We start from the raw sequence: 22,816 nt of genomic DNA on the forward strand, positions 1-22,816 counted from the left end.
GGTGTCTTTCATTTACTGGGTACTTTTAAGTGCCCTGCAAAGGACATATGAGGGCGTATCTATATTGCAAAGAATCAGAAGACGGGAAAAAACCAAACAAATGATTGAAATTACAAAATAATTTATTTTGAAGGCTTTGTTGGCTCTGTAAATGCAAATCCTAACATTACTATTTATTTAAAATTAATACTGAATGTCATTTACAAAAAGTTTATAAATCCGATGGACTTCAGAATTTTTGGGGGGCATCATTCGTAATCTAATTAAAGCCCCCCTCACCAAATAAGGGAAAATATGGAAAGGTCCGCGCGCGCCCTTCATCCTTTAATGTGAGAGGTGCGCGCGCCCCCCCATGCTCGAGGAGAATCTTGCACGAAACATCGCGACCTCACCTGGATGACAGTCGTAAGACAGTAAGACTCGTACTGCTGTACATTATGTTTACAGTACAACACAAATTTTCTTCCTTTATATGGGAGTACGGGGCTAGTTGTCACAGGAGCTATGTATCAGTAACTATGTTTTGAGTCAAAAGTCCAAATGTGTTTTCTCTAGCAGTTGTTTTGTATGTTGGTTTAAAACACATTTCAAAACCGTCTTAAATTGGGGTTATTTTGGTGAATTATTTCCTTTAAAATAAAATTACTGTATCACTAGGCTATATTTTTGCTGTGTTGGTTAAATAAATGAGCACAATAAAACCACACTGGCATACATTCAGATGAGTCAAATATGAATGAAAGCCTTTATTTGAAAGGCTGGATTGTGTCTGTGTAGAAAGAGATAAAAAAAAAGGGTGAGGGTGGGGCAAGGTGTCAAATTTTTATTTAAATTTTGCTGCTCCAATGTGACAACTCAGCCCATATAGTGTGATCCCAGCTTTTAGTCAGCCCGCATGCAATGAAACGTATCTTTTTTCCAGGGCAACAGTGGTAGAAATGTTCTTTTTTTTTTTGTATGCAAGACTTTAAGGTATGTGCTTAATTCACTGTCAAATGTAAACATACCCAGAGGAATATATTCACTGCAGTGAAAATGTGACAACTAGCCCCTGTCATTTGCAGAGTTATGATTATTTGTGTTTAAAATGATATAAAACATGACTTGCTGCTCATATTTTCTGTTTGGTTTCCATGTGCACAGGAGCATAGCAACCCCACATCCTGTTGACACAAGAGTAAAACACCTTTACAAAAATACCCATATTGCCATTCTCCCCCTCAGTGGGTAATCTGTGTTTTTCACTAGTGCAGATGAGATGTACATCAGTCTTTGCAGCCAACAGTTAGTGTGTGGGCTAACCACACTTTTTCAGCTTGGCTGAATCATGGCATCACATGCCATCTTCATTTCACTATTTGACAAGTATCTGTCCTCAAATGAACCTAAAGTTATAATGATTATATAAATGATTACATAAATGTTAGTTGAACTCACTACATTGAAAGCATGTTTTGATTATATAAAAGTAATGAAATATATTAAACTACTAATTTATTATTATTATTAGGTTTCCTTTAGACAATTTCACTATTGTCTGTATCTGTTAGTTACTGTAGTAGCTGTATCCTATGTTACACATCAAATAAAAAAAAAGAGAACCTGCTGATTCTGATGATTCGAGTTCTTTCGTTAACTGTTCCTTAACTTCAATAAGTGTCGAGTGTGGAGCTATGAGGTAGGAGTAACATAAAATCACCCTGTCGTACTTCATATTTCCTGCAGGTGGCGCCAAACTATAATATGGCTGCAATAATGGCTTGTTCTGAATGCCTGAATTGTTTGTTCTCATTTTTTTGTTTCTGAGCAACTGGCCTATTTACATTTAGACTGCATTGTGGCCATGATAATATCACATGGGATTTGAGAACAATAGGACATTGGTGATTTTACTGACTGGAAATAAAGCCAATGAGATATAAAGTTATGCGAGGACTCTGATAGTTATGAATGAAGTTCATGATTTTGGGTCTTATGTGATAAAGTTTAGGCTGTGCTTAATGACTAGTCCGAGCATTTCTTCTGCTCATCTTATGCTCTGCTAGAAATATCAAGTTTTCACCGAGCATAACTATGAACGATACAGAGAAGGAGAGCAAGGGTCTAACACATTATGTGGTTATGTAGATGTTTTATGATGGGGGGCGGGGGAATTGGAGGGGGGTCAGGGAGGCATCAGTGGCTCATTACATGAAGGGCATTCCACAGATTCTCCTGGAGAGACAAACTGAAAAAAGCTCTGAAGGGAAACATTCTTTTTGGACTGCGTCCTCACACTGTTTTGGTCCACTTGCCTTATTTAGTCAAATGTGGGATTAATGCAGTTCTAAATTGTTTTGTTTTGTGACTTTCTCCTACAAAATGGGTAAAAGGAGGATGGAGATCCTGCCAAGATTTTTTTGTATGCACACCTTGGGTATTCAAACACCTCTTTAGACATACAAACTTTCTTACTCATCTTTTGTGAATTTTTACTTAAGTTGTTTGGACACCATATCCAACAGCAGTTAATAATTTGATAATTGGTGGTACATGAACACATAAATATGGCACGGAACTTTGCTTAAATTTAGTCTGTGCTACATGTGTTGATAAATGCATAGTGAAACACTATTTTAATATTCATTTTTTAAACATATGACAATGTTTAAAAAAATAGGCTATACATAATATAAATTAACATATTTTTAAATGCTGTGTAACATAAATTGTTTAATTGAAATGGGTTTCTCACGTCAGAGGAGGTAGGCTTTACTTCGAATACTGATTTTGAGCGATATTTCGTGTAATGTTTCTTATGCCAAGCAGACGCATTAAACGTTGATAAATCGACTAAATGAATGACACAATGACATAATTTCATTCAGCAACATCTTAAAAACCTAAAGAGGTTTTATAGAACAAATACACGTTTAAAATATCCACGTACTTCTGCCATGTGTCGATGAGCAACACAAATGTAATTACATACATGTTTATTTTAGCCTGATTTCTGTCAATTCTTTGTTTTCCCTTCTAGTCACAAAACTTGGTAAAGAAGAGCACACGAATTGTACAATTCCACAAGACTCCACCCAAAAAGCGAGACAGCGAATTAGTGCAGGAGACCAGAGTCGATAAAAATGAGTCAACACACACGCCCCCACCAGTCGAGCGCCGCCGCCGCTCCCCTATCCAACGCTTCTCTCTCCCCGGACAAGGACGCAGACATGCCCGCCACAGAGAAAGATCTCGCCGAGGACGCACCATGGAAGAAGATCCAGCAAAACACATTCACGCGTTGGTGCAACGAGCACCTGAAATGTGTCAATAAGCGCATAGCGAACCTGCAGACGGACCTGAGCGATGGGCTCCGGCTGATCGCGCTTCTGGAGGTGCTCAGCCAGAAGAAGATGTTCCGCAAATACAACCAGCGCCCCACGTTCAGACAGATGCAGCTGGAGAACGTCTCTGTGGCTCTGGAGTTCCTCGACAGGGAAAACATCAAGCTGGTGTCTATAGGTATGTGTCCTTTCAGTTCTTATTTTAATCGTCGCACTTTATTACATCTAGTATAAAGTTATAATGCAGTGACTCTTTGGAGTTTAGCCCTCTGTTTGTGGCATCCATTATGATCCGAGTTGTGGGCAATAAACAGGGCATGACATTTTAGGCAGGCCCCGAAATAACGGGAAAGAATGATGGAAATGAAGTGTGGCCAAGGACTGTTTTGTGCACAGTTGTGGCATTGCTTCTCAAGTTGCACGTGCTTTGTGGACTTTTGAGAACTTGTGTCTCACACAGACTGAAAAGAAGATATTGCTTGAATCGCCTTTGCTGTTGAGAATCTGACAAAGAAGTGATGAACCTCAGTCGCTCCATTCAACTGTTGTAAGCTAAGTCCAGCCCCGTAAAGCAGCAGTAGACATCGTGGCGAATAGTTTAGGGTGGTTTAACACTAGTTTGTGTGCTGAATGAGTCAGAACTCGACTAGTGCACTAAAAGTTTTTTTATATTGATGAAATAAGAGTGCTGAAAACTGCATTGTTCCTCTAGCTGGGAATGTTCACTTCCTCCGCTAGAGGCTCTTATTTCAACGAAGTTTTTTTTTTTTTTTTTTTTTTTGTCAGTTTTTGATTTTTATTATTATTATAATTATCACGCGGTTCGGTGGTGGCACAAAGCGAGAACACGCCTTCCTCTCATGAGGAGCACCGCTGTCTTCATCTGAATTTAAGATTGTTGTTGTGGGTGTCAATGTTTTAACGGAGAGATTTAGAACATCAAGTTGCACAACACTGCTTGTGTTCGAGATGTCGAGACACGGTTCCTTCATTCAGTTCTGGTTGTGATTGATTGATGACATACACAGGGACACGCCCTCTAGTTTATAGCTCATTTCAGTCACTGTCGGTGCAGAGTGAATCTGTATTAGATCTTAGTTTCACCTAATGCGTGCAGTCAGATACTGAATTAGATTTGAAATGTGTGTGGGTTTAAATGTGTGACAAATGGCAATCAACATTACAGCCTGCTTAATTTGTTTTACTAATAGTTAAATTATATAAATGTATGTTTCGTTTACTTATTTTTGACTTCCTTTTGGTTGGTGGAATTATTTGAATAGAAAGTCATTTACTCTCATCTACATCTAACTGAAGTTCATTCCTTCAAGATTTCATTCATCATTTCCCCTTTATTACAAAACAAATTGCTCTGCATATTTAGAGAAAAGCTGGGTTATTGTAACACAAAATTGGCATGAATTTGAGAATGTCCCTTTCTGTTATATTGACTGCACTTTCGTGTCATAATCCTGTTTTAAACCTTTGGATTTCATGTGCTCAAGCTTGATTTATGATATACTTGACAATCTGTACAAAGATTCACATGATTAATGTCAAAAATAATTTACAATTTACAAGTTTAAACTGTTTTTTTTGAATTTCAAGATTTTCATTTTATTCTGCCTTTTAGAGTTCTAGTAAAAAGAATGTATCTTCAGGAAAAACCCATGCTTTTATCAGCAGTGCCATAGCCCAATGACTGTAGATTTTGCTCTTAAAGGCATAGTTTCCCAACAGTGCCCAGAGGGTATAAATAAACGTCCTCTTAAGGTGTTGCAATCAATGATTATTCCGCAGTTGCTCAATGTTTTTACTTTGAAACACTTTCATCCCTTGTTAATATGAGCTGGAGTTTTCTGGACTCTGAATTGCTCACCCACCCACAGATGATGGTGTAATTTCATAGTAGCATCTAACAGCCAGTAAAACATTTTTCACCATGAATGTGAGTTATTGCTTCCTCTAGGAATTCAGTATGCTATGGTAGGACTATTTGTGTTTTTCTGTTCATTGTATCCTGTAAAAATATTTTTGAGTATTTGTCGAATTTAAAATCAAAATCCACCTTCAAATGCAAAAACGTTGCATTAGAATTTTAGGTGTGCATTAAACGTGTAGTATGGAATTTTTGGCCACCAGGGGTCACTCAATCAAAATAATAACATAAGACGTACTTTGATGACGTCGGGAAAGAGCGTAAGGCTCATGGGAGTTGTTGTTCATTGGAACACGCGCTCTGTCGCTCCCTGTCATTCCTCACTCATTCTAACTTAGTATTTTGACAATCACGTCTTTTTGAATGGAGAGACGGTTTCAACGGCGCTTTTGTGGACCTAACTTAACTTCTGGTAGACTTCCAAATAGAATCAATAACAACAGTGAAGTCCCTCTAGAGTAGATATTTTTTGATAACAAACAAAATGTTTCCTGCGTGGATCAGGCGGACTTAATGAAAATGCAATTAATTATTTGCCAACAGTAGATGTTTTAAAGCACAGACATAAAGCGCGAGAAATAGAGGTTTCCCCAGTTACAGCTGTAAACAAAGCAGAGCTGGTACGCTCATACGCTGCTATCAGGCATATAACATGCAAGTCTTCCTTCAGAAATACGGCGATATAAAAACACCTGTGCCTCGTTTTGATATTTAAACATATAAATGTAAGGAATTATTATTATTAAACGTGAAGTACTTAACGTTACTCAATGAAGCCTTTTTGAAAAAAAAATCAGTTTTAAAATTGTGGTGAGTCTCCAAAAATAAATAAATGTATGGGAAACACATCCCACAGCACAACCACCTAAGCCCAACTTCAGTCTACTCATCACCTTGCCTTTAACTGCGTTTGTAGAAGGCACCGCAGCCAGACCAATATACACAACACAGACCGGAAGTTAACTTAGGTCCAGGCGCGTGCGCCCGATGAAACAGTCTATATGAATTATGAGACCCCTATCAAATCAATATTCCATCTAGCTAGTAGTAATATATATTAAAAAACATGGCCGCCTTTCGTTAATAATTATAATTACGTTATAGTATGGTATCGAACAAGTTAGAGAACTGCATTTGAAGCTACTTTATTCAGCTAGATATAGAACAAATGTAGATTTACATGAGAGCTAGTCCGTCTGCGTTTTACACAAGACATCATCGTTTCACAAAATATACAGATAGATACAGTTAGCTGAATGGATGCATACCGGTTTATCATAATGCAAGCGAGTTCAGCATCTCTCTGTAGTTTCAGCTTGTCACGAAGCTCTCTCTATCTTGGAAATGCAACTCCAATATTTAGCCGTGTCTTGTTTCTTATCTTGTCCCAAAACCATCTCTGGTCATTTATTTCACCCGTACGTTTGCGCTTCACAGAACATGCAGGCAAAGCATAATCATGATCCATAACTTAGTTATTGATTGAGGTTTAAATACGAATATAAATATAAAATATAATAGTCTCAATCAAGGCTAAACCTTTTTCTTCTTCGTCTCGTCTTTGTTTCTGTTCACCTTTGTATTTGGCGGTTCCGCAGGAAGTTAGATAGACTAGAGGGGTCAAAGTTTATATGACGCCATAGACGGGCGACAAAACGGAAATAAAGAAACGTGCCGTGTCTTCTAATTAAACTATAATTTTTTTCTGGATTTGAAAGTTCGTGGAAACTGTTGGGATGATGTAAGTACACAACTAAAAAATATATATAACATACATATAGTGATTCTGCTATTTTTAAAGGAGAAAAATTACATTTTGCGCATTTAAGGACGCAGCCTTCTCAGTGGCGCACAAGATATGATGTTGTAAGTGTCGTTGAATTATAATGTTTTTGTTAGCCTATCCAGTTGAACCCACTGCTGCGCTGCTGCGTTGTTGGTTACAAATTAGGGCTGTCACTTTTTATATTCGAATATGCATTCAAACATGACGTGAAATATCCGTAATCGAACTATAAATAAAATATCTGGTTTTTAAAATGCCATGTGTAGCGCATTTTTTACAGTCTATGATTAGACCGTTTGATTTTTATTTTATTCTTTGCCATCTTATCCAGTAGAGGGCACTCTAGACGTATTGTATCTTAGGCCCATGACCAAATCAAGCGAATAAGAGCTAGTTGCCAAGCACGTCTGTGCGCTCCGAACGTGTGTTCTCCACCGCGGGGAACATTATAAATAAAAAGAGAGCCGCACTGAATCCAGATCAAGTTGATAGACTGGTGTTTCTTGCAAACAATATTAAGAAATGAATTAGGCTAGGCTATATGCCTTACTCCTGCTGTTTAAGTTGTCACATTATTGTTTGTGCCTGTTCTGAATCGTTTTTTCTTTTCTTTTTTCATTTAGTCTAATGTTGCGGGATATGCATAGTGGCACTTCATAAAGTTGATAACCTGCTGTTTCAAACATTAAGTAAAAAAAATAAAAATAATAATCCAGATATATAGTCCTGTTTATGACTCCCTGTTAAACATTTGTGATGGAATCTCCAATTCTCCATTAGGGGCCGTTCACATATCGCGTCTTTTGCGTGCTCATGTTCGTTATTTCCAAGGTATGTGTGCTCATAATGTAAGCTACGCGGTCGGCGGTGCGATGCGCTCGTTTTTTTTTTCTAAGGGTTGCTTGTCATGTAAATATTCAAATATATTCGAATACATTGCATGATATTTGATATCCATTCGAATTTGATTTTTCTCAAAAGTGACAGTCCTATTACAAATATTGTGAGAAGAGAACATCAATGTGGAGAAGACATCAAAATTGATACCAAGACTTCACACAGAACGCATATTTCTAGAGGGACATCACCGTTGCACTCGAGTCTCGCACAAGAGAATCACATGTTTAGAAAGACATGTAAAATTAATGCAAGTACAACTGAAAAAACATATCTTGACACTTAATGGCGGCCCTCCCATCCCACTGCAGATTGTATTTTTAAATGAAAAATGTGTGATTGGTATTCAGCCCTTTGTATTAAACTTTGAATACATGCATACCTGATGCTGTTTTGTTTCTAGTTGTTTAAAGGTGCAATAGGAGATCATGGAAAATGCTAACATTAGCCTGATAGCATTGAAACCAAACGTCCCACCCTCCCTGCAATTATTATTATGCTCGCAGACCAGAATACCAGAGACAACATTTACTACAATAGGCTACATCAGTGGTTCCCAATTCCAGCCCATGTTCCAAAGTGAAGTTAACCCCTGCTCCGGGAGTAGGGAGCAATGAACAGGGTGTAGAACACAGTTCATTCACGTAGCTCACTTCTTAAGAGTTGGTAATCTGAATCTGGTGTTAACTAAGTGAGACATCCAAAATATGTGTGCGAGCACTGGAATTGGGAACCGCTGGGCTACATCGTGTCATTTCACCAGCGAGAAACTTTAAAAGTACTACAATACCAGGAAGGAAGTGTGAATGTTTGTCTGCCATTCTATCTTGTCTGCACAGCATGCGTAAATGCTCTAATGACTTATCCTGTCTGCGTGAACAGGGTGCGCAGAGGTATGCAGGTACATACATTGACTGGCAGGTAGGAACGCCATTTAAAACACTCAGACCGAGTGTTTTGATTTGGATGTACATTTCTTGGTCCTACGTCTTCCACAGAATATATAAATGCAGATAAATGCATTTAGACCAACTTAATGATTGCTATCGGGATGTGAAGAGACTTTCTTCCAGTATAACAAAAAAATCACCTATTGCACCTTTAACCAACTTAATTGTAATCGGTTTATAAACATTATTTTGAACATTGTGCACTATTTTTTCTTATGCTCGATGTGCCCTCTTGTGGCCTCAGAAGAAAAGCCAAAAGCTTTTCTTTACCCTAACTGAATTTTTTTTTAATTCGAATATATTTCGAATTTTGAAAATATTTAAGGAACAAAATACCAATTTAGTTTTTCAGCCATTTTGACAGCCCTAATTCATAGAACGGATTATATAATTTATCATTTTCTTTTGAGAACATTTAAACCATGTGAATGGACAGAAAATGACTAAATCTGCATTTGTGTGCTTGAATATGAGCAAGCATAAAGGTGGTATGTCTGTTCCCCTGACATGACAAGCCCCGTATTTTACCCGTCTATACGAATAAAGAGCTGCCTTCCAAAGTTTGGAAGAGCGTGACAGCCCTGTATCGCTGTCTTCATCTGGGTGGTGCTCTTAAAGTGTGGAGCCTAGGAGGCGCTCTTCATCTGATGTGTTCATGCTTAAATGTGATGTAACAAAACAAGATCTTAATCAGCACAGTCCTTTAAATCATATTTAGGACACTTAAGAATATTTGATGCTACTCAATATCTTGACGTAATTTTAAATCCAATAATTCTGTATGAGTCCGGATAATGAATTTGAGTTTAATTTACTTATTTGAGCTTGTCAAATTGAGTTGCATGTAAAGACTTGATTCTGTTGTGAAGGCAGTAAGCGTTTACATATAGGTGCAGAATACAATGACTTTATTAAACATTTGTGGCCTTTTGTGTAATTGTTCGAAGCCTCTGAAATGCAGTGAGCACAAGGTTCCAGTATATTGGTTTTGTTCTGACCACTTATCTTGAGTTTTTTGCCGGGTTTAAGTCTTTCCCTGTTCATCACATTCAATTGTTACTTTCTTACTATAACATCCACTTAGCTTTCCAGTGTTTTTATTTGTAGAAAGCATTTAAGGCTATTTTTTTTTGTAACTTGAGAGGCATGCCATTATTTAACTGGTCCATGGCCGAGAGAGGCTTCCTGATGTTCTTGTGCTTTATTGGCAATACCAGGATCTTCTTTTCATTTAAGTGACTGTCCTGTGCCAATGAAGTGCAACAGTCCAGCACTTTTTCAGCTGCCTTCTGTAGTGGAAATATTTTTTCCCATTCATTTTTCTCCATGGGGATTAAAAAAACTAAATAAAGGTCTAACCATGAACCGAACCAACCAGCTCGGAGATTAATCTCAACATTACACTCTTTTGATTTGAAGCAAAAAAGTATCTGAAAAGTATCTGACAAAGATAAAATACTGTTCTTAACATCTTTTATAGTTGATTTATTCCTTTTATTTTTAACTACAATCCCATGAAGCATTGCAACTTGTACTTGAATCAAAACCTGCTATAAAAAGTTCTAGCTGTTCCCATACTGTCCTTATTTGTTTAAATGAATAAAACGCAACATATTTGGAATTTAATGGCAAATATTCAAATATGAAAGTATCTATAGGATGTCTGACTAATGTCATGTGCAGTGATTCATGGGAATGCAGGGCTCCAAACTGCGACTAAAACGGTCGCATTTGCGACCATAAATATTAAAATGCGAGTGAAGTTTTTGCTGAGGTCGGCACTGGCGACTAGGCCTATGTATTTACATGTTATCTCTCAAAAAATTGCTTGTAATGCCTTTTTTCCTTTTTGTTATGTTCGCGCATTGAGAGAACGCGCATTGAAGTTTTAGTGGGAAAAAGAGTTTTAAACCGTCCTGATCTGCCGCGCTGACACACACCTGATAAACGCGCGACGGCGCGAGAGAGAGAAATGATGGAGACTTGAAGAAAGTGCAGAAAAACAGCGTCTATTTCGTTCATAACTTAAACAAACTACAACAGGTAAAGCTGTCATCTGCGTGGATATTGGCAATATCGTTAACAGTTCTCGTTTATAATCATAAGGCTTCTTCTTAACAAGATCTTAGTCCATGCGGTGTTCTGTTAATGCATGAACTTCATTATTTGAAGTGCACTTGCCATCCAGTAATCGCAAAAAGCTTTGTGCTTTGTTACTTTTTAAATTTCAAAGTATCAGCTTTAAAATTATTCCAAATTAAGCAACCATGACCTGCTCTCTCCATGAAGACGCTTATTTCAGCAAAGGATAAATGGATTTGCAGCACTAAAAATCGCTTGCAGTAGCTCTGTTACTAAATTTATTTAAAAATGGCAATCCATATACAGCTATGATCGGCTGTTCCTTCATCTTGGCTGAGCTTTGTTGGTACTGGAAAGGATGAAGCTGATTGGTTGGTTCTTGTCACATGTCCCGCAGTGCGCTTGCGGGATTCTAAAAAATAAATAAAAAGGAGCATTTTGCTATATTTATGAGCTATTGAATTTTTATATTTTTACTTAAGCTGTTGTCTTCATGATTCAACTCCTCCTATAAAATTTTATTTTACTAATTAAGAAAAACAGACTGAAAAAGTGTGAAAGACATGCACTCTTAAAAATAAAGGAGCTTAAAAGGTTCTTCACAGAACAATTTTAGTTCCACAAAGAACCATTCAGTCAAAGGCTCTTTGAAGAACGATCTCTTTCTGACCTTTTCATACTGTGTTGTTGTCTTCAAATGTTAAAGGTTCTTTATGAAACCATTTAGACAGGAAAAAAAGGTTCTTCTATGGTATCATGAAGCACCTTTATTTTTAACAGAGTATGACAACATTTACAGGATGCACTGAGGAGGACCCCAAACTATACTCAGGGGCCAAGTGATGCTTATGGTCCATGATATTGGTACAGATTTTTTGTAATAACACATGACTGTATATTTCAAGTTGGAAAAGATAGCTCCCACTTTAAGTGAACCTTCATTCCCAGGTCCTCTACAAGATGGATTAAAATGCTGATAAAGTCAAGAATAGATTAGACCTAAACATGTCAGTTTGATTAAAAAGTTCAAATGTAAAATAAATAATTTAAATAAAACACATAAAACTTGTTTATTCTGTGGCACCTAAAAAAATCATTTGGCACCTAAGTTTTTTTCTTATAGGAGCCAATGGCTCCATTCTCGATTTTTTTGTTTTGTTTTGTTTGGAGCCCTGGAATGGGAATTTGCTGCCTTGTTTCCATGGTTATAGTGACATCTTTGTGGATCCGGTTTAGGATTACAGGTAGTGCGATGCTAGATGGTGAACTTGAAACCGATGAAGGGATTTTAGTTCCGGAACCCGACTGCTGCACTCTAGTGCTCCTGAACAAAAGTGTCACTGCAGCTACAGCTGCTTTAAATACGAGTGAAATTCAAGTAGCCATAAATGGAAGTATAATGGGTGTACTATTGCATACTTGCAGCAGCCAATAAGTGGCATGTGTGCAAGTGTGCGTGATTGTATATCCTCACATCATTCACCACACTGGAAAGCACCCTATGGCATGTCTTGCAACCCAACCTCAGTGTGGTTTTACCTTTTTTTTTTAATCATCATTGCTCTTTTAATTAGTCACACTTGAATCTCCAAATTTCTGCATAACCAAAAGAATAAGGTTATTTTGCACTCTAATGACTTTTTGTGACTCGGATGTTGAAGTTCCATTTTTATTATAAAATTTTTCAAAGGTTTTTTAAGGTCATTGTCACCCCACTAGACAACAGCTGCATGAAAACCACATGCAGGCATCTGCCACGCGCTCAGTATTCTCAGAAAAGCCTCAAGACTACAAACAGAGACTGACAAATCGGTAGACAGACTGAATAAATAGGGACGCAACCTGGAGAGGAGACGGTGGATCAAGATGAGTGAAATAGAATGTGGCAGTCAATGGAAAGGGAGAAAACCTCTTAATCTGCTGAACTGAGATTGCTGCTGACTCACTCTTTCCTCTTCCTTTGGAGATAAGAAATTGAACTTGGGTGTCAAGCTAATGCAGAGAAACTGGGTGTGTTTTGCAATATTTTTAGATGGAGGATATGACTTACTCATTTTGGGTGAAGGGGAGGTGTGTCAGAGGGAGATTTACTGCAAATAAGAGAAGTGCAAGTGGGATCGAGGAAGGGTGGAGTGGTCGTGGGGGTGTTTCCTAATGGGTGTAATTGCATGGCATGCCTTGATCACGCTACCCATAGAAGAATCCATCTCTTTTTTTCTTTTTTTTTTTGGCAGATTGTATAATGGAGATAGTAGGGGTGATTCACCCTTGATGGTTTCAGGAAAAGAATCCAGCTCAATTGGCACTTATCAGATTGTCCCAAGGCATTCACCTCCACCCTGATTTAGGAGCACAGATTTATGTTCACAATCACACCGGCAGAACTACTGATGAACGGAACATGGCCACATCTTTTTCACATCCAGGTTAAAATGTAGTCTGGAATGTATGCTTGTGTGATATATGGACTTTGACACTACACACGCTCTATTGGCTTTGACGTAATGTAAATCGAATGTTTAATATGGACAGATACTCTCCTGACCTCTTTTTAGGGGTGAACTTGATGGAACTGGGTTTTACAACAAAGCCAAATGACAGTCCAGCTCGGTCAATAGGGTTTTACAAAAGCACTACCACAGCAGTTTTCTGCTCCAGTCAGTTTTCCCTCCCTCTCTCCTTCCCTTTCTTTCCCTGCCTCCTCCAGTTCCCTCCCTCTCCCAGCTGTAATCAGAAACCACTGTGCAAGGGAATGGGTGGCCTGCCAGGATCAAGTTTGCTTCTGCCCTTTTAAGGCTAAAAAACCAAGGGGAAGATTTCCAGAGAGAGAGAGAGAGAGAGCGAGTGAGAAAAAGGGAGGAAAGGAGGGAGGGACATTTGGAAGTTATAGAAAGTAAAAGAAAAGGAAGTTTTCTTGCGGAGTTCATTCTCCTTACGATGTGTATTGGATGTGCTCTGTTTGGAAAACCAAAGCCGGGGTGAACAGAATTTGACATTTGTACGCCACATGGTTCTCATTAAGACCTGCGGCACAACAGTTGTTTTCGTGTTTTCTTTCTTTTCTTTTTTTGGTTCTTCAAACTGCAGATGTTGGAGATAGAGAAACATGCTGACAGGCACTAGTGTCGTTGCGGGTGACCCATGTGCTGAAAATGTATCATGGCATTAAATGGATATATAACATTGAATCTCACAATGTTATATCTGAGAAAATCCAGGCACCCCTAGTGTTAAGTTTAACACTTTCTTAAAGTTGGCATTAAGTGGAAATATTTTTTCTATATCTGCTATCTTTTTTTTTTTCCTAAATCAAATTTTTTATATTGTAAACTATTTATCGTTTTTTTTATTTTTTTTATTTTTTAATTATGCAATTATGATCATGATTAATAAAGTGACAGAATTATCTCCGTTAACTTATGCAGGATGTCTGCAATCATATAGTCCTTTTAAACCTTCCACATTCTCCCAGTCAAACACAAACTCTCATTCAGATCTGCCTCCATTCAATCATCAACTGATGGCCATGACCAAGACCTACGTTTTACATTTTTCCTGGTTGTTTTTATTTTATTTTTATTAATATTATCATACAGAAGAAAAGATTTGTTGCTACTTCTGTTACATCTCAAATTTGACTTCCATTAAAGTGATCATTCATCCAAAAATAAATGAGTAATTTAATAACATATTGAAAATAACAATTAACATTCCAAACTTGTATGATTATTCATCCTGTGGAACACAATTTTGTTTAAAAACATTGTGGTCCAAACAACATTCGCTCCCGTTTTTTTTTTATTTTTTTTTTTTATTTTTTTTTATCATCTTTTGTGTTCCACAGCAGAAATGTCTTCGTAGACTAGAGAAAGAGAAGGGGGGTCAGTACTGTCAAGTTTTCCATTTCTCTGATTGCGTTTGTCTATAGAGGTCTTGACCATGATGATAAGACCTTTTTGGAATGTGTGCAATTTCCTCAATCCTCGTCTACGGCCATGCGCAAAAATTATACCCCCACTGCTGGAAAATTATTAAAACTTTTGTGAATGAAAAGTTATTTGGCTAATTATCTAACTGAAATATGTGACATTTTCTTATGAAATGTGTCTCTGGACAAACACTCCTCCTCATCCTCGGCATGTCTTCAGACATCTGTAGTGCGTTATATTGTCCAGAGGTGTGGGGTCAAGGGTGAGGGCTGATGTCAGGATGGCTGAGGTTATTTAGCAGGTTCAGACAGGGTGAGTCATGGGAATGAATCTGCTCTGATTCACTACTGATGACTCAGCACTCCAACATGGCTCAAACAGGAAGTCCACAACTCCCCAACCCTGTCTCTGTCCCTCCCTGTCCAAGCCCATGGTTGTGTCTGAAAGACAGGGAAAGCAGTGTAAGGAGAAAGGAAGGTACAAACCCTTCCAAATCCAACTTTTGCATAACATTTTGTCTACCAAGATGCCTTCATTTGATTGGCAGTATGTTGTTGCCTCTATCCCACAATTATTTTTGTGTGTGTGTGTGTGGTCGATGTTTTGTGAAGGAAAAAAAAGGCATCTGATGGAGTGGTTTAGATAAATCTAAGAATGTGTTATGACTACTTGTGTCTCCTAAGAAATAATCATTGTGGTAACTAAATATTTGCCTTTATCTCTAAATCTCTATATTTGTTTTGGATCATCAGACATGATGTCATGATGCTTTCATGCAGAAAATGTCAAGTTTAGTCATCGAGTGACTGGGCAGGAATGCGGCTTCATTGGGTTCCGAACACAGGCTGTCTGTGTCCTTTGTATAGTTTGTCTTTTGTCAATATCTTTTTTTTTCTTCTTTTGTCTTTCTCTCCCTTTCCATAATCTCTCTCTTTCTCAGTCTTCTTTGATTTATCATCTTTTACTCACTGCCAGCTTTCTCTCTCGGATGTGCAATTCATGTTTTGGGAATTTGATGGAGAGCTACAAGCATGAATGTCCTTAAAAGGAATGAGTGTGCTGTGTGTGTTTCCTGCAGTGTTTGGTGGGAATGCTGCAACAAAACAGATTCCTGTCATGTTTCATACATTTGCCATGTGTGCAGTGCGTCACCAAGCATGTGTACCAAGCCTGTTTTTATAAATACCTCACCCAATGATCATATATAGAAATACAAAAAAAACTGATTTTGAAAATGTTACTTTCGTGTATATTCTTCATTCAACGGTTTATAAAATCAAGAACGCAATCTTAAGAAATCCTATTAATCATTGTGGGACATGCCTCTGAATCAGCCTAATTACATAGTGCTTATACTGACTAGTAGACTCTTTGTTCAAACAAGCCTACCCCCATCTTAAATGCACCCCAAAAAGTAATCCTCCGACATTAGCTCACATTACATTTTTACTCATTCATCAGATTATTGGGAACTCTAAATCACAGCATGCTTTTGTTTTTCTTTTTTTGTGTGTCTGTGGGTCAATTTATTTGTACAATCAACAGGATGTCTGTGTAAGCCCTACCCTGCCTTGAGTTGATGGTAATGTCTGCCTCCTAATACCTTAAACAAGCGCCAACAAGTTCCCATTTAATAACACTTTCATTCAATCTTTTTTTTTTATTTCTTTTGTCTTCTCTTCACTGCCATAACAGTGAATCAGACCGTAATAATCACTCCTTATAGTCCTTGCTATTGTATTATCCTGACCTGGGTTTGTTTCTAATATTGCACTCATATGTTTTTTTTAAATTTTCCCTTCAGTACCAGTTCAGTTTACAGTTCAGTTCCCTTCAGGGATTAAGATTAATCAGAGTGACAAAGTTAGCATGATCTACAAGACGTTCCACTTGAGTGGAATCTGGATAAATTTGGTGATGCTTAAACTTCCCCTTCAAGCATTAACCATAATGTCACTTCTTTGTAGATCCATAATGTTCCATATGATTGCTCCAATGTTGAAGCACATGCCCAGTGTGTTTGGTCTGTGAATAAAGGGATCAGAGAGGGTACAAGCGCACCTTCAGCAGAAGCCAAGATTAATTCCAGCACACTCTGGGGGCTTTTAGTTTGTAAACTAGAGAAAAAGAAGAGAACTAGAGAAAAAAGTGGATGTATTGTTTTACATGGCCAAACAAGTGCAGTTGGATAACTGGAATGGTTCAGGAGGGGGATAAAATGTGATGTGAGATCTCTAAATATACAGTGCATTTATTCAGAGTCTATTTTTAAACCGATCAAATGCTTTCTTTCCTCCTCGAGACAATGATTTGCTCATATCGAGTTTTGTTAGGTTTTAAAGGGATTGTTTTGTCATTTTAACTCTCGTGGCTCTTGATGATTTAAAAAAAAAAATATATAATTGTGTGTTTGTGTTAATCAATACTAATATGAATGAAAGCCTAAATGTGTGTGCATTGTTAGAACGTAATCATGTATTGGAATAAACTGTTTGATTCTTATGGATTGTGTGCAACATTTTTATGAACTTGAAGCTTAAGTTTTTAAAGAAATCACTTAAAGGCCTCACTTAAATCCTAAATGCAGTGTAGGAGACGGAGCGAGTGTTCTGTCTGTGCTTTTGTAATTGTTTTGTGTTCCTCTCTTCTGTAACTTGGGACGCATGTGCAAGCTTATAACCACATTCTGAATGGGCGTGTGCTCTTGTTAAAGGATTAGTTCACTTTCAAATAAAAATTTCCTGATAGTTTACTCACCCCCATATCATCCTAGATGTTTATTTCTTTCCTCAGTCAAAAATAAATTAAAGGGGTCATATTATGCAATTTAAAGTTTTCCTTTCTCTTTGGAGTGTTATGAGCTATTGGTGCATGAAGAAGATCTGTAAAGTTGCAAAGACTAAAGTCTCAAATCCACATGGTAAGGGGCGTAATCACAGCATGGTAAAGGGTGTAAGATTTCCATCACACACTTGAGGCATTCGGCCAATCACAGGAAAAATATCAGGAAATTATTTGAAGGTGTTGTAGATCAGATCATGTTCAGAGCTTGTTGACACAGGGTTGAATGACTAGAAGAGGAGATGGGTTTACATTTATTTCCATCTTTTTAAGAACCGAATAAGTGCAGAACAAATAATAGCAGGCCATCAGACTTCATCTGGCTCTTAGATTTCAAATTTAAATTTTGTCCTGAAATAATCCTCAAATGGGACTGTGCCAACCATCTAGATGGTTTAATCCACAAATGTCTCATCTGATTATCTACAATCTGAATCTGAAGTGATGCCAGCTTTAATTCTGAATGTTTCCAATGTGCAGTGCAGTTAAAAGCAATTCATTGTTTGGTGACCATTTAGGATGGTCTGCAACATATTGCACCATCTTGTGCTGAATTATAAAAGGATTTGTTCCAGCTTTATGGATACAGGTGCCCTCAGATGATTAAAAATATGAATTACTCCAATGCATTTTGGCAAACTCTGTAACTCTTGTCTCTTTGTTACAGACAGTAAGGCCATAGTGGATGGGAACCTGAAGCTGATCCTGGGTCTGATATGGACTCTGATTCTGCATTATTCCATCTCCATGCCAATGTGGGACGAGGAGGAGGAGACTGAAGAAAGCAAGCAGAAAACACCCAAACAGAGGCTGCTCGGATGGATCCAGAACAAGCTGCCCGAGCTGCCCATCACCAACTTCAGTCGGGACTGGCAGTCAGGGAAAGCCCTTGGTGCTCTGGTGGACAGCTGTGCTCCAGGTACATATATATATATATAAATATAATGGTATGTTTTTTGTTTAATACATACATGGGGAGTCGTGGCCTAGTGGTTAGAGAGTGTGACTCTTAAACATAGGGTTGTGGGTTCGAATCTTGGGCCAACTGCTCCCCGGGCACTGCAGCATAAATGGCTGCACACTGCTCTGTGTGTGTGCACTTTGGATGGATTAATGCAGAGCACTAATTCTGAGTATGGGTCACCATTCTTGGCTGAATGTCACGTCACTTTCACTACATGTTTGGAAATAGGCCCTGCATGGATTTTACATGAATCAATCCAGTTAATCCATATCAAACACCTTTTTAAAATTTTCAAGCTGTCAATAGTAAGTCCATCAAGTATTTTAAAACTAGTTGGGCACACTCCTTAGAAAACCTGAGCATTTGCAATTTTTTGTAATTTATTATTATTATTTTTTTGTGCAGGTCTCTGTCCAGACTGGGATTCCTGGGACCAGACCAAACCTGTGGACAATGCCAGGGAGGCCATGCAGCAGGCTGATGATTGGCTTGGTGTTCCTCAGGTACTTTATCTTTTATCAGTCATCTCTTGCCTTTTCATTAAGTCCTGAATAATTAAAGAACAGAATGTTCTAGAGCCCCCTACCTGGCTTGTTTCCTATTCAGTGCAGCAACTATGGCTTTGTGGTTTGATCATGACTTGAATTGGAAAGGAAACCAATGAAAAAGTGTTTGGCTCTGTCATGCCACATGCTCTTTCCACCTTGGCCATAACGGTTGCACTATGCGATCTCACCTGGTATTATAGTAATGCTTATGACTTTACTTTTTTGAAAGAATAGGCTATTAAGAAACTGATTCAGATCTTTTTTTCTATACTGATGTATCGAAACTACCCAGTGAGGTTTCTTTGTCACTGCGTGTGATGATGGTGTGCCATAGTTGGCATGTTGCGTGCCATCGGTTATGCATGTGGTTGGGTGTTTCTGTCCACAGGGCTGATTTTATGCTATGATACATACTTCACAATTTGTATTTTAGAAACTTCCTGTTGGCATGTGGGCATGGTTTCAAAATAACATGAAAACGTAGTAAAGCCTTGTTTTTTGTTTTTTTACAAATTGCATCCATTTTGGATGGTTTGGGTTAAATTGCATGCTTTGTTTCTTTAACAGGTGATCACTCCAGAAGAAATCGTTGATCCAAATGTGGACGAGCACTCTGTTATGACTTACTTGTCCCAGTTCCCCAAAGCCAAACTCAAGCCTGGTGCCCCCCTGAGGCCCAAACTCAACCCCAAAAAGGCCCGTGCCTATGGACCAGGTAAACCATGACCAGTTGCCTGTTGCAGTTTTATTTAATGTGGTTTTTAGTTGTGTCTGAAACTGATCACTTCAATATCGTTTGAAACCCTTGGAAAGAATCATGAGTATTGTTCTGTGTCATGCAGGTATTGAGCCCACAGGTAATGTTGTGATGAAGAAAGCAGTGTTCACTGTTGAGACCATCAGCGCTGGTCAGGGCGAAGTACTGGTTTACGTGGAGGACCCAGCCGGCCACCGCGAGGAGGCCAAAGTTACAGCCAACAATGACAAGAACCGCACATACTCCGTATTCTACATTCCAAAAGTCACTGGACAACACAAGGTACCCAGAAGTGTTTACCTGAAAAAGATGAAACCTAAAACGTCCCAACAAAGAAATAACACGGTGATATCACAGTGTGGAAGCAAGCAGTCTTGCCTGGTTTTTAATAGACCTGTTTCTGTTCTCCTAGGTGACAGTGCTGTTTGCAGGGCAACACATCTCCAAGAGCCCTTTTGAGGTGGATGTGGGAATGGCTCAGGGAGACTCCAGCAAGGTCACTGCCCAGGGCCCAGGACTTGAGCCTGCTGGCAACATCGCCAACAAGACCACATACTTTGACGTCTACACAGCTGGTATTTGCCCTCAGTATATCTTAAATTATGGTTGCAGATGTTGATTCCCTAAAAATAAAGTATATAAACATTTTTATATAAATATTTTTAGCTAAATAAAGATATAAATAGGCAAAATAAACATGTTGTTATTATTGTTTTATCTAAATTAATGAAATGCTATATAAGCATTTTAGTTTTTGTTTTATATCAACCTCACTGAGTATATAGGTATATATATATATATATATATATATATATATATATATATATATATATATATTTTAAAAAGAGATGGTCTCTCTCAGGTGCTGGAGTAGGAGAGGTGGAGGTGGTCATTATGGACCCCAGTGGAAAGAAGGGCACTGTTGAGTGCAGTGTTGAGGATAAGGGCAACAGCAGCTACCGATGCACCTACAAGCCCACTCTGGAGGGCCAGCACACCATCTATGTCACCTTCGCTGGGGGACAGATCTCCAAAAGCCCTTACACTGTCCATGTGGGAGAGGGTAAGAGCCAGAGAAGGGCTAAGCATGAATGCATTCAGTGTGAAAGACAGGAAAGGGAAGTAGGTGAAAGGGATATACACACGATTCATTTTAATGAGGCATGGAAAGGCCATTACCACTGAATAGTATGTATAAAACTTCTTCAGATAAAAGTTTATGTTTCTGTTATCTGTCCTTGATGCATGCTCTTTTGTCTGCATTGCTTTTTTTCCTTGCGGTCTGTTTCCTCTGTTTTTCTTCACTGGGAATTGTCTCTCCTTTTGAAGGACGGGTGTCATCTACATCTACTGGTATCTCTTCCTTTCTCTTTGGATCTGCCTCCTTTTGGCTTTTGGTATCCTTTCCTGTTTCCTTGGATACAGTATGTCTTGGGTACTTGACCTGCTGCTTTACTCTCAGTGTCCTGTTATTTTCAGTTGCCCCTCACTTTAGGCTGCAATCCCTTTACATTAATAAAATGACAAGGAAATTACATGACATCATTTTCGAACAATGATTATACTGACCAGAAAATGCTTCACTGCTAATAGATGATCATTTCTCAGGAGACATGTTTAGACCTCTTGTTATCAGTGACGTTTTAAGCCAAGCTAAATTCCTGTGACTCTGTAACATGTGGCACAGTAGACAAATGGAACATTAAAAATAGTTCTATTATCAGACAGTTTTTCCACCAGTATTATTCAGCACTGTATAGTCATTATTACCACTTCCTCTTGTAAGGAAGGCTGTTTGGATCAAGACAAAGAAAGATAAAAAATTTACACCATGAGAAGAGGCAATATCTCTCCCCCAATATGCCTGATTTTTTTATTATTTTTTTATATAACTTTTTTTTTTTTATCATAGAAATCATACATTTCATCATGTCCCTCAGTTTGTAAATACAAGATGCATTTACAGTAATGCAGTATACAATGAAAATCTGTGTGGCAAGGCATTACATTGAAATAATACTAAAAATAAATACATTAACATTATAAATGTTAACATGAGACTATTTTGTTAACTAGCACCTACACACCTCTTCACAGACAGTTAGCATGTTTCAATCCTGTCATGACCACATACAGTAAAGACTGTTAACCTGATAACTTATGCAAGCATAAAGTTTTGAAGCCCGTTTCTGCCTCTGTCTAAAAATCATGCATAGAAAACTGTGACACCTGTGGCGGAGCTGAAAACTCCAATATCAAAAATTGTAATTATTAATATTGTCTCCGCCCATTTTCGTTTACCAAATGAGGAAAAAGGAAATGAGGTAATCTAATAAAAGGAGGAATTAAACTGAAGGAGGAGAGGAGTAGGTGTCGGAAGAAACGTGGAGTGTTGTTGTTAGAGCGCTGTGGAGATGAGAACCGGAAAGCCTCAACGGAAGCCGAACGCCATCTAAAAATATACCCAACAAACGAATTTGTGGTAATATAGTTAAACGCTATTAGGAAGTACCCACTAAATGAACTGCTGGCTGGTAGTTGGACGGAAAAAATTAAGGGAGAAGGAAGGTGTCTACACTTACCTGTGTGGCGGTGACGTAATCCTCGGAGGGAGAGCGCTGTGCCTTTGCTGGAGTGGATGCTAGAGAGTGGACCGCTCTCCATGACGATGTCTTCAGCGCAGAGCGTTTAAAAAGTCCCGATCGAGCTGTTAACGACCGTCTGGATCCTGGCTGTTTTCGTTTACCACCAACACAAGTTCACCAATTACTGAAGGCGGCTTGTTGGATACGTGGCTGGT

General features: G+C 38.3%; 1 protein-coding gene across 1 annotated transcript in view; it reads left to right on the plus strand.

Annotated features, from left to right (window-relative positions):
* LOC113094715 (filamin-A-like) overlaps positions 1 to 22,816 on the plus strand; it is a 50,498-nt gene that overhangs the window by 446 nt on the left and 27,236 nt on the right. Inside the window, exons 2-8 of the mRNA XM_026260333.1 lie at positions 3,020 to 3,501; positions 18,415 to 18,666; positions 19,117 to 19,214; positions 19,827 to 19,974; positions 20,102 to 20,298; positions 20,429 to 20,591; positions 20,879 to 21,079. Coding sequence (XP_026116118.1) covers positions 3,123 to 3,501; positions 18,415 to 18,666; positions 19,117 to 19,214; positions 19,827 to 19,974; positions 20,102 to 20,298; positions 20,429 to 20,591; positions 20,879 to 21,079 — 1,438 coding nt within the window. The 5' untranslated portion in view covers positions 3,020 to 3,122. The remainder of the gene's footprint in view (positions 1 to 3,019; positions 3,502 to 18,414; positions 18,667 to 19,116; positions 19,215 to 19,826; positions 19,975 to 20,101; positions 20,299 to 20,428; positions 20,592 to 20,878; positions 21,080 to 22,816) is intronic.

The sequence above is a fragment of the Carassius auratus genome, unplaced genomic scaffold, assembly GCF_003368295.1.
Source record: "Carassius auratus strain Wakin unplaced genomic scaffold, ASM336829v1 scaf_tig00215416, whole genome shotgun sequence".
NCBI lineage: Eukaryota > Metazoa > Chordata > Actinopteri > Cypriniformes > Cyprinidae > Carassius > Carassius auratus.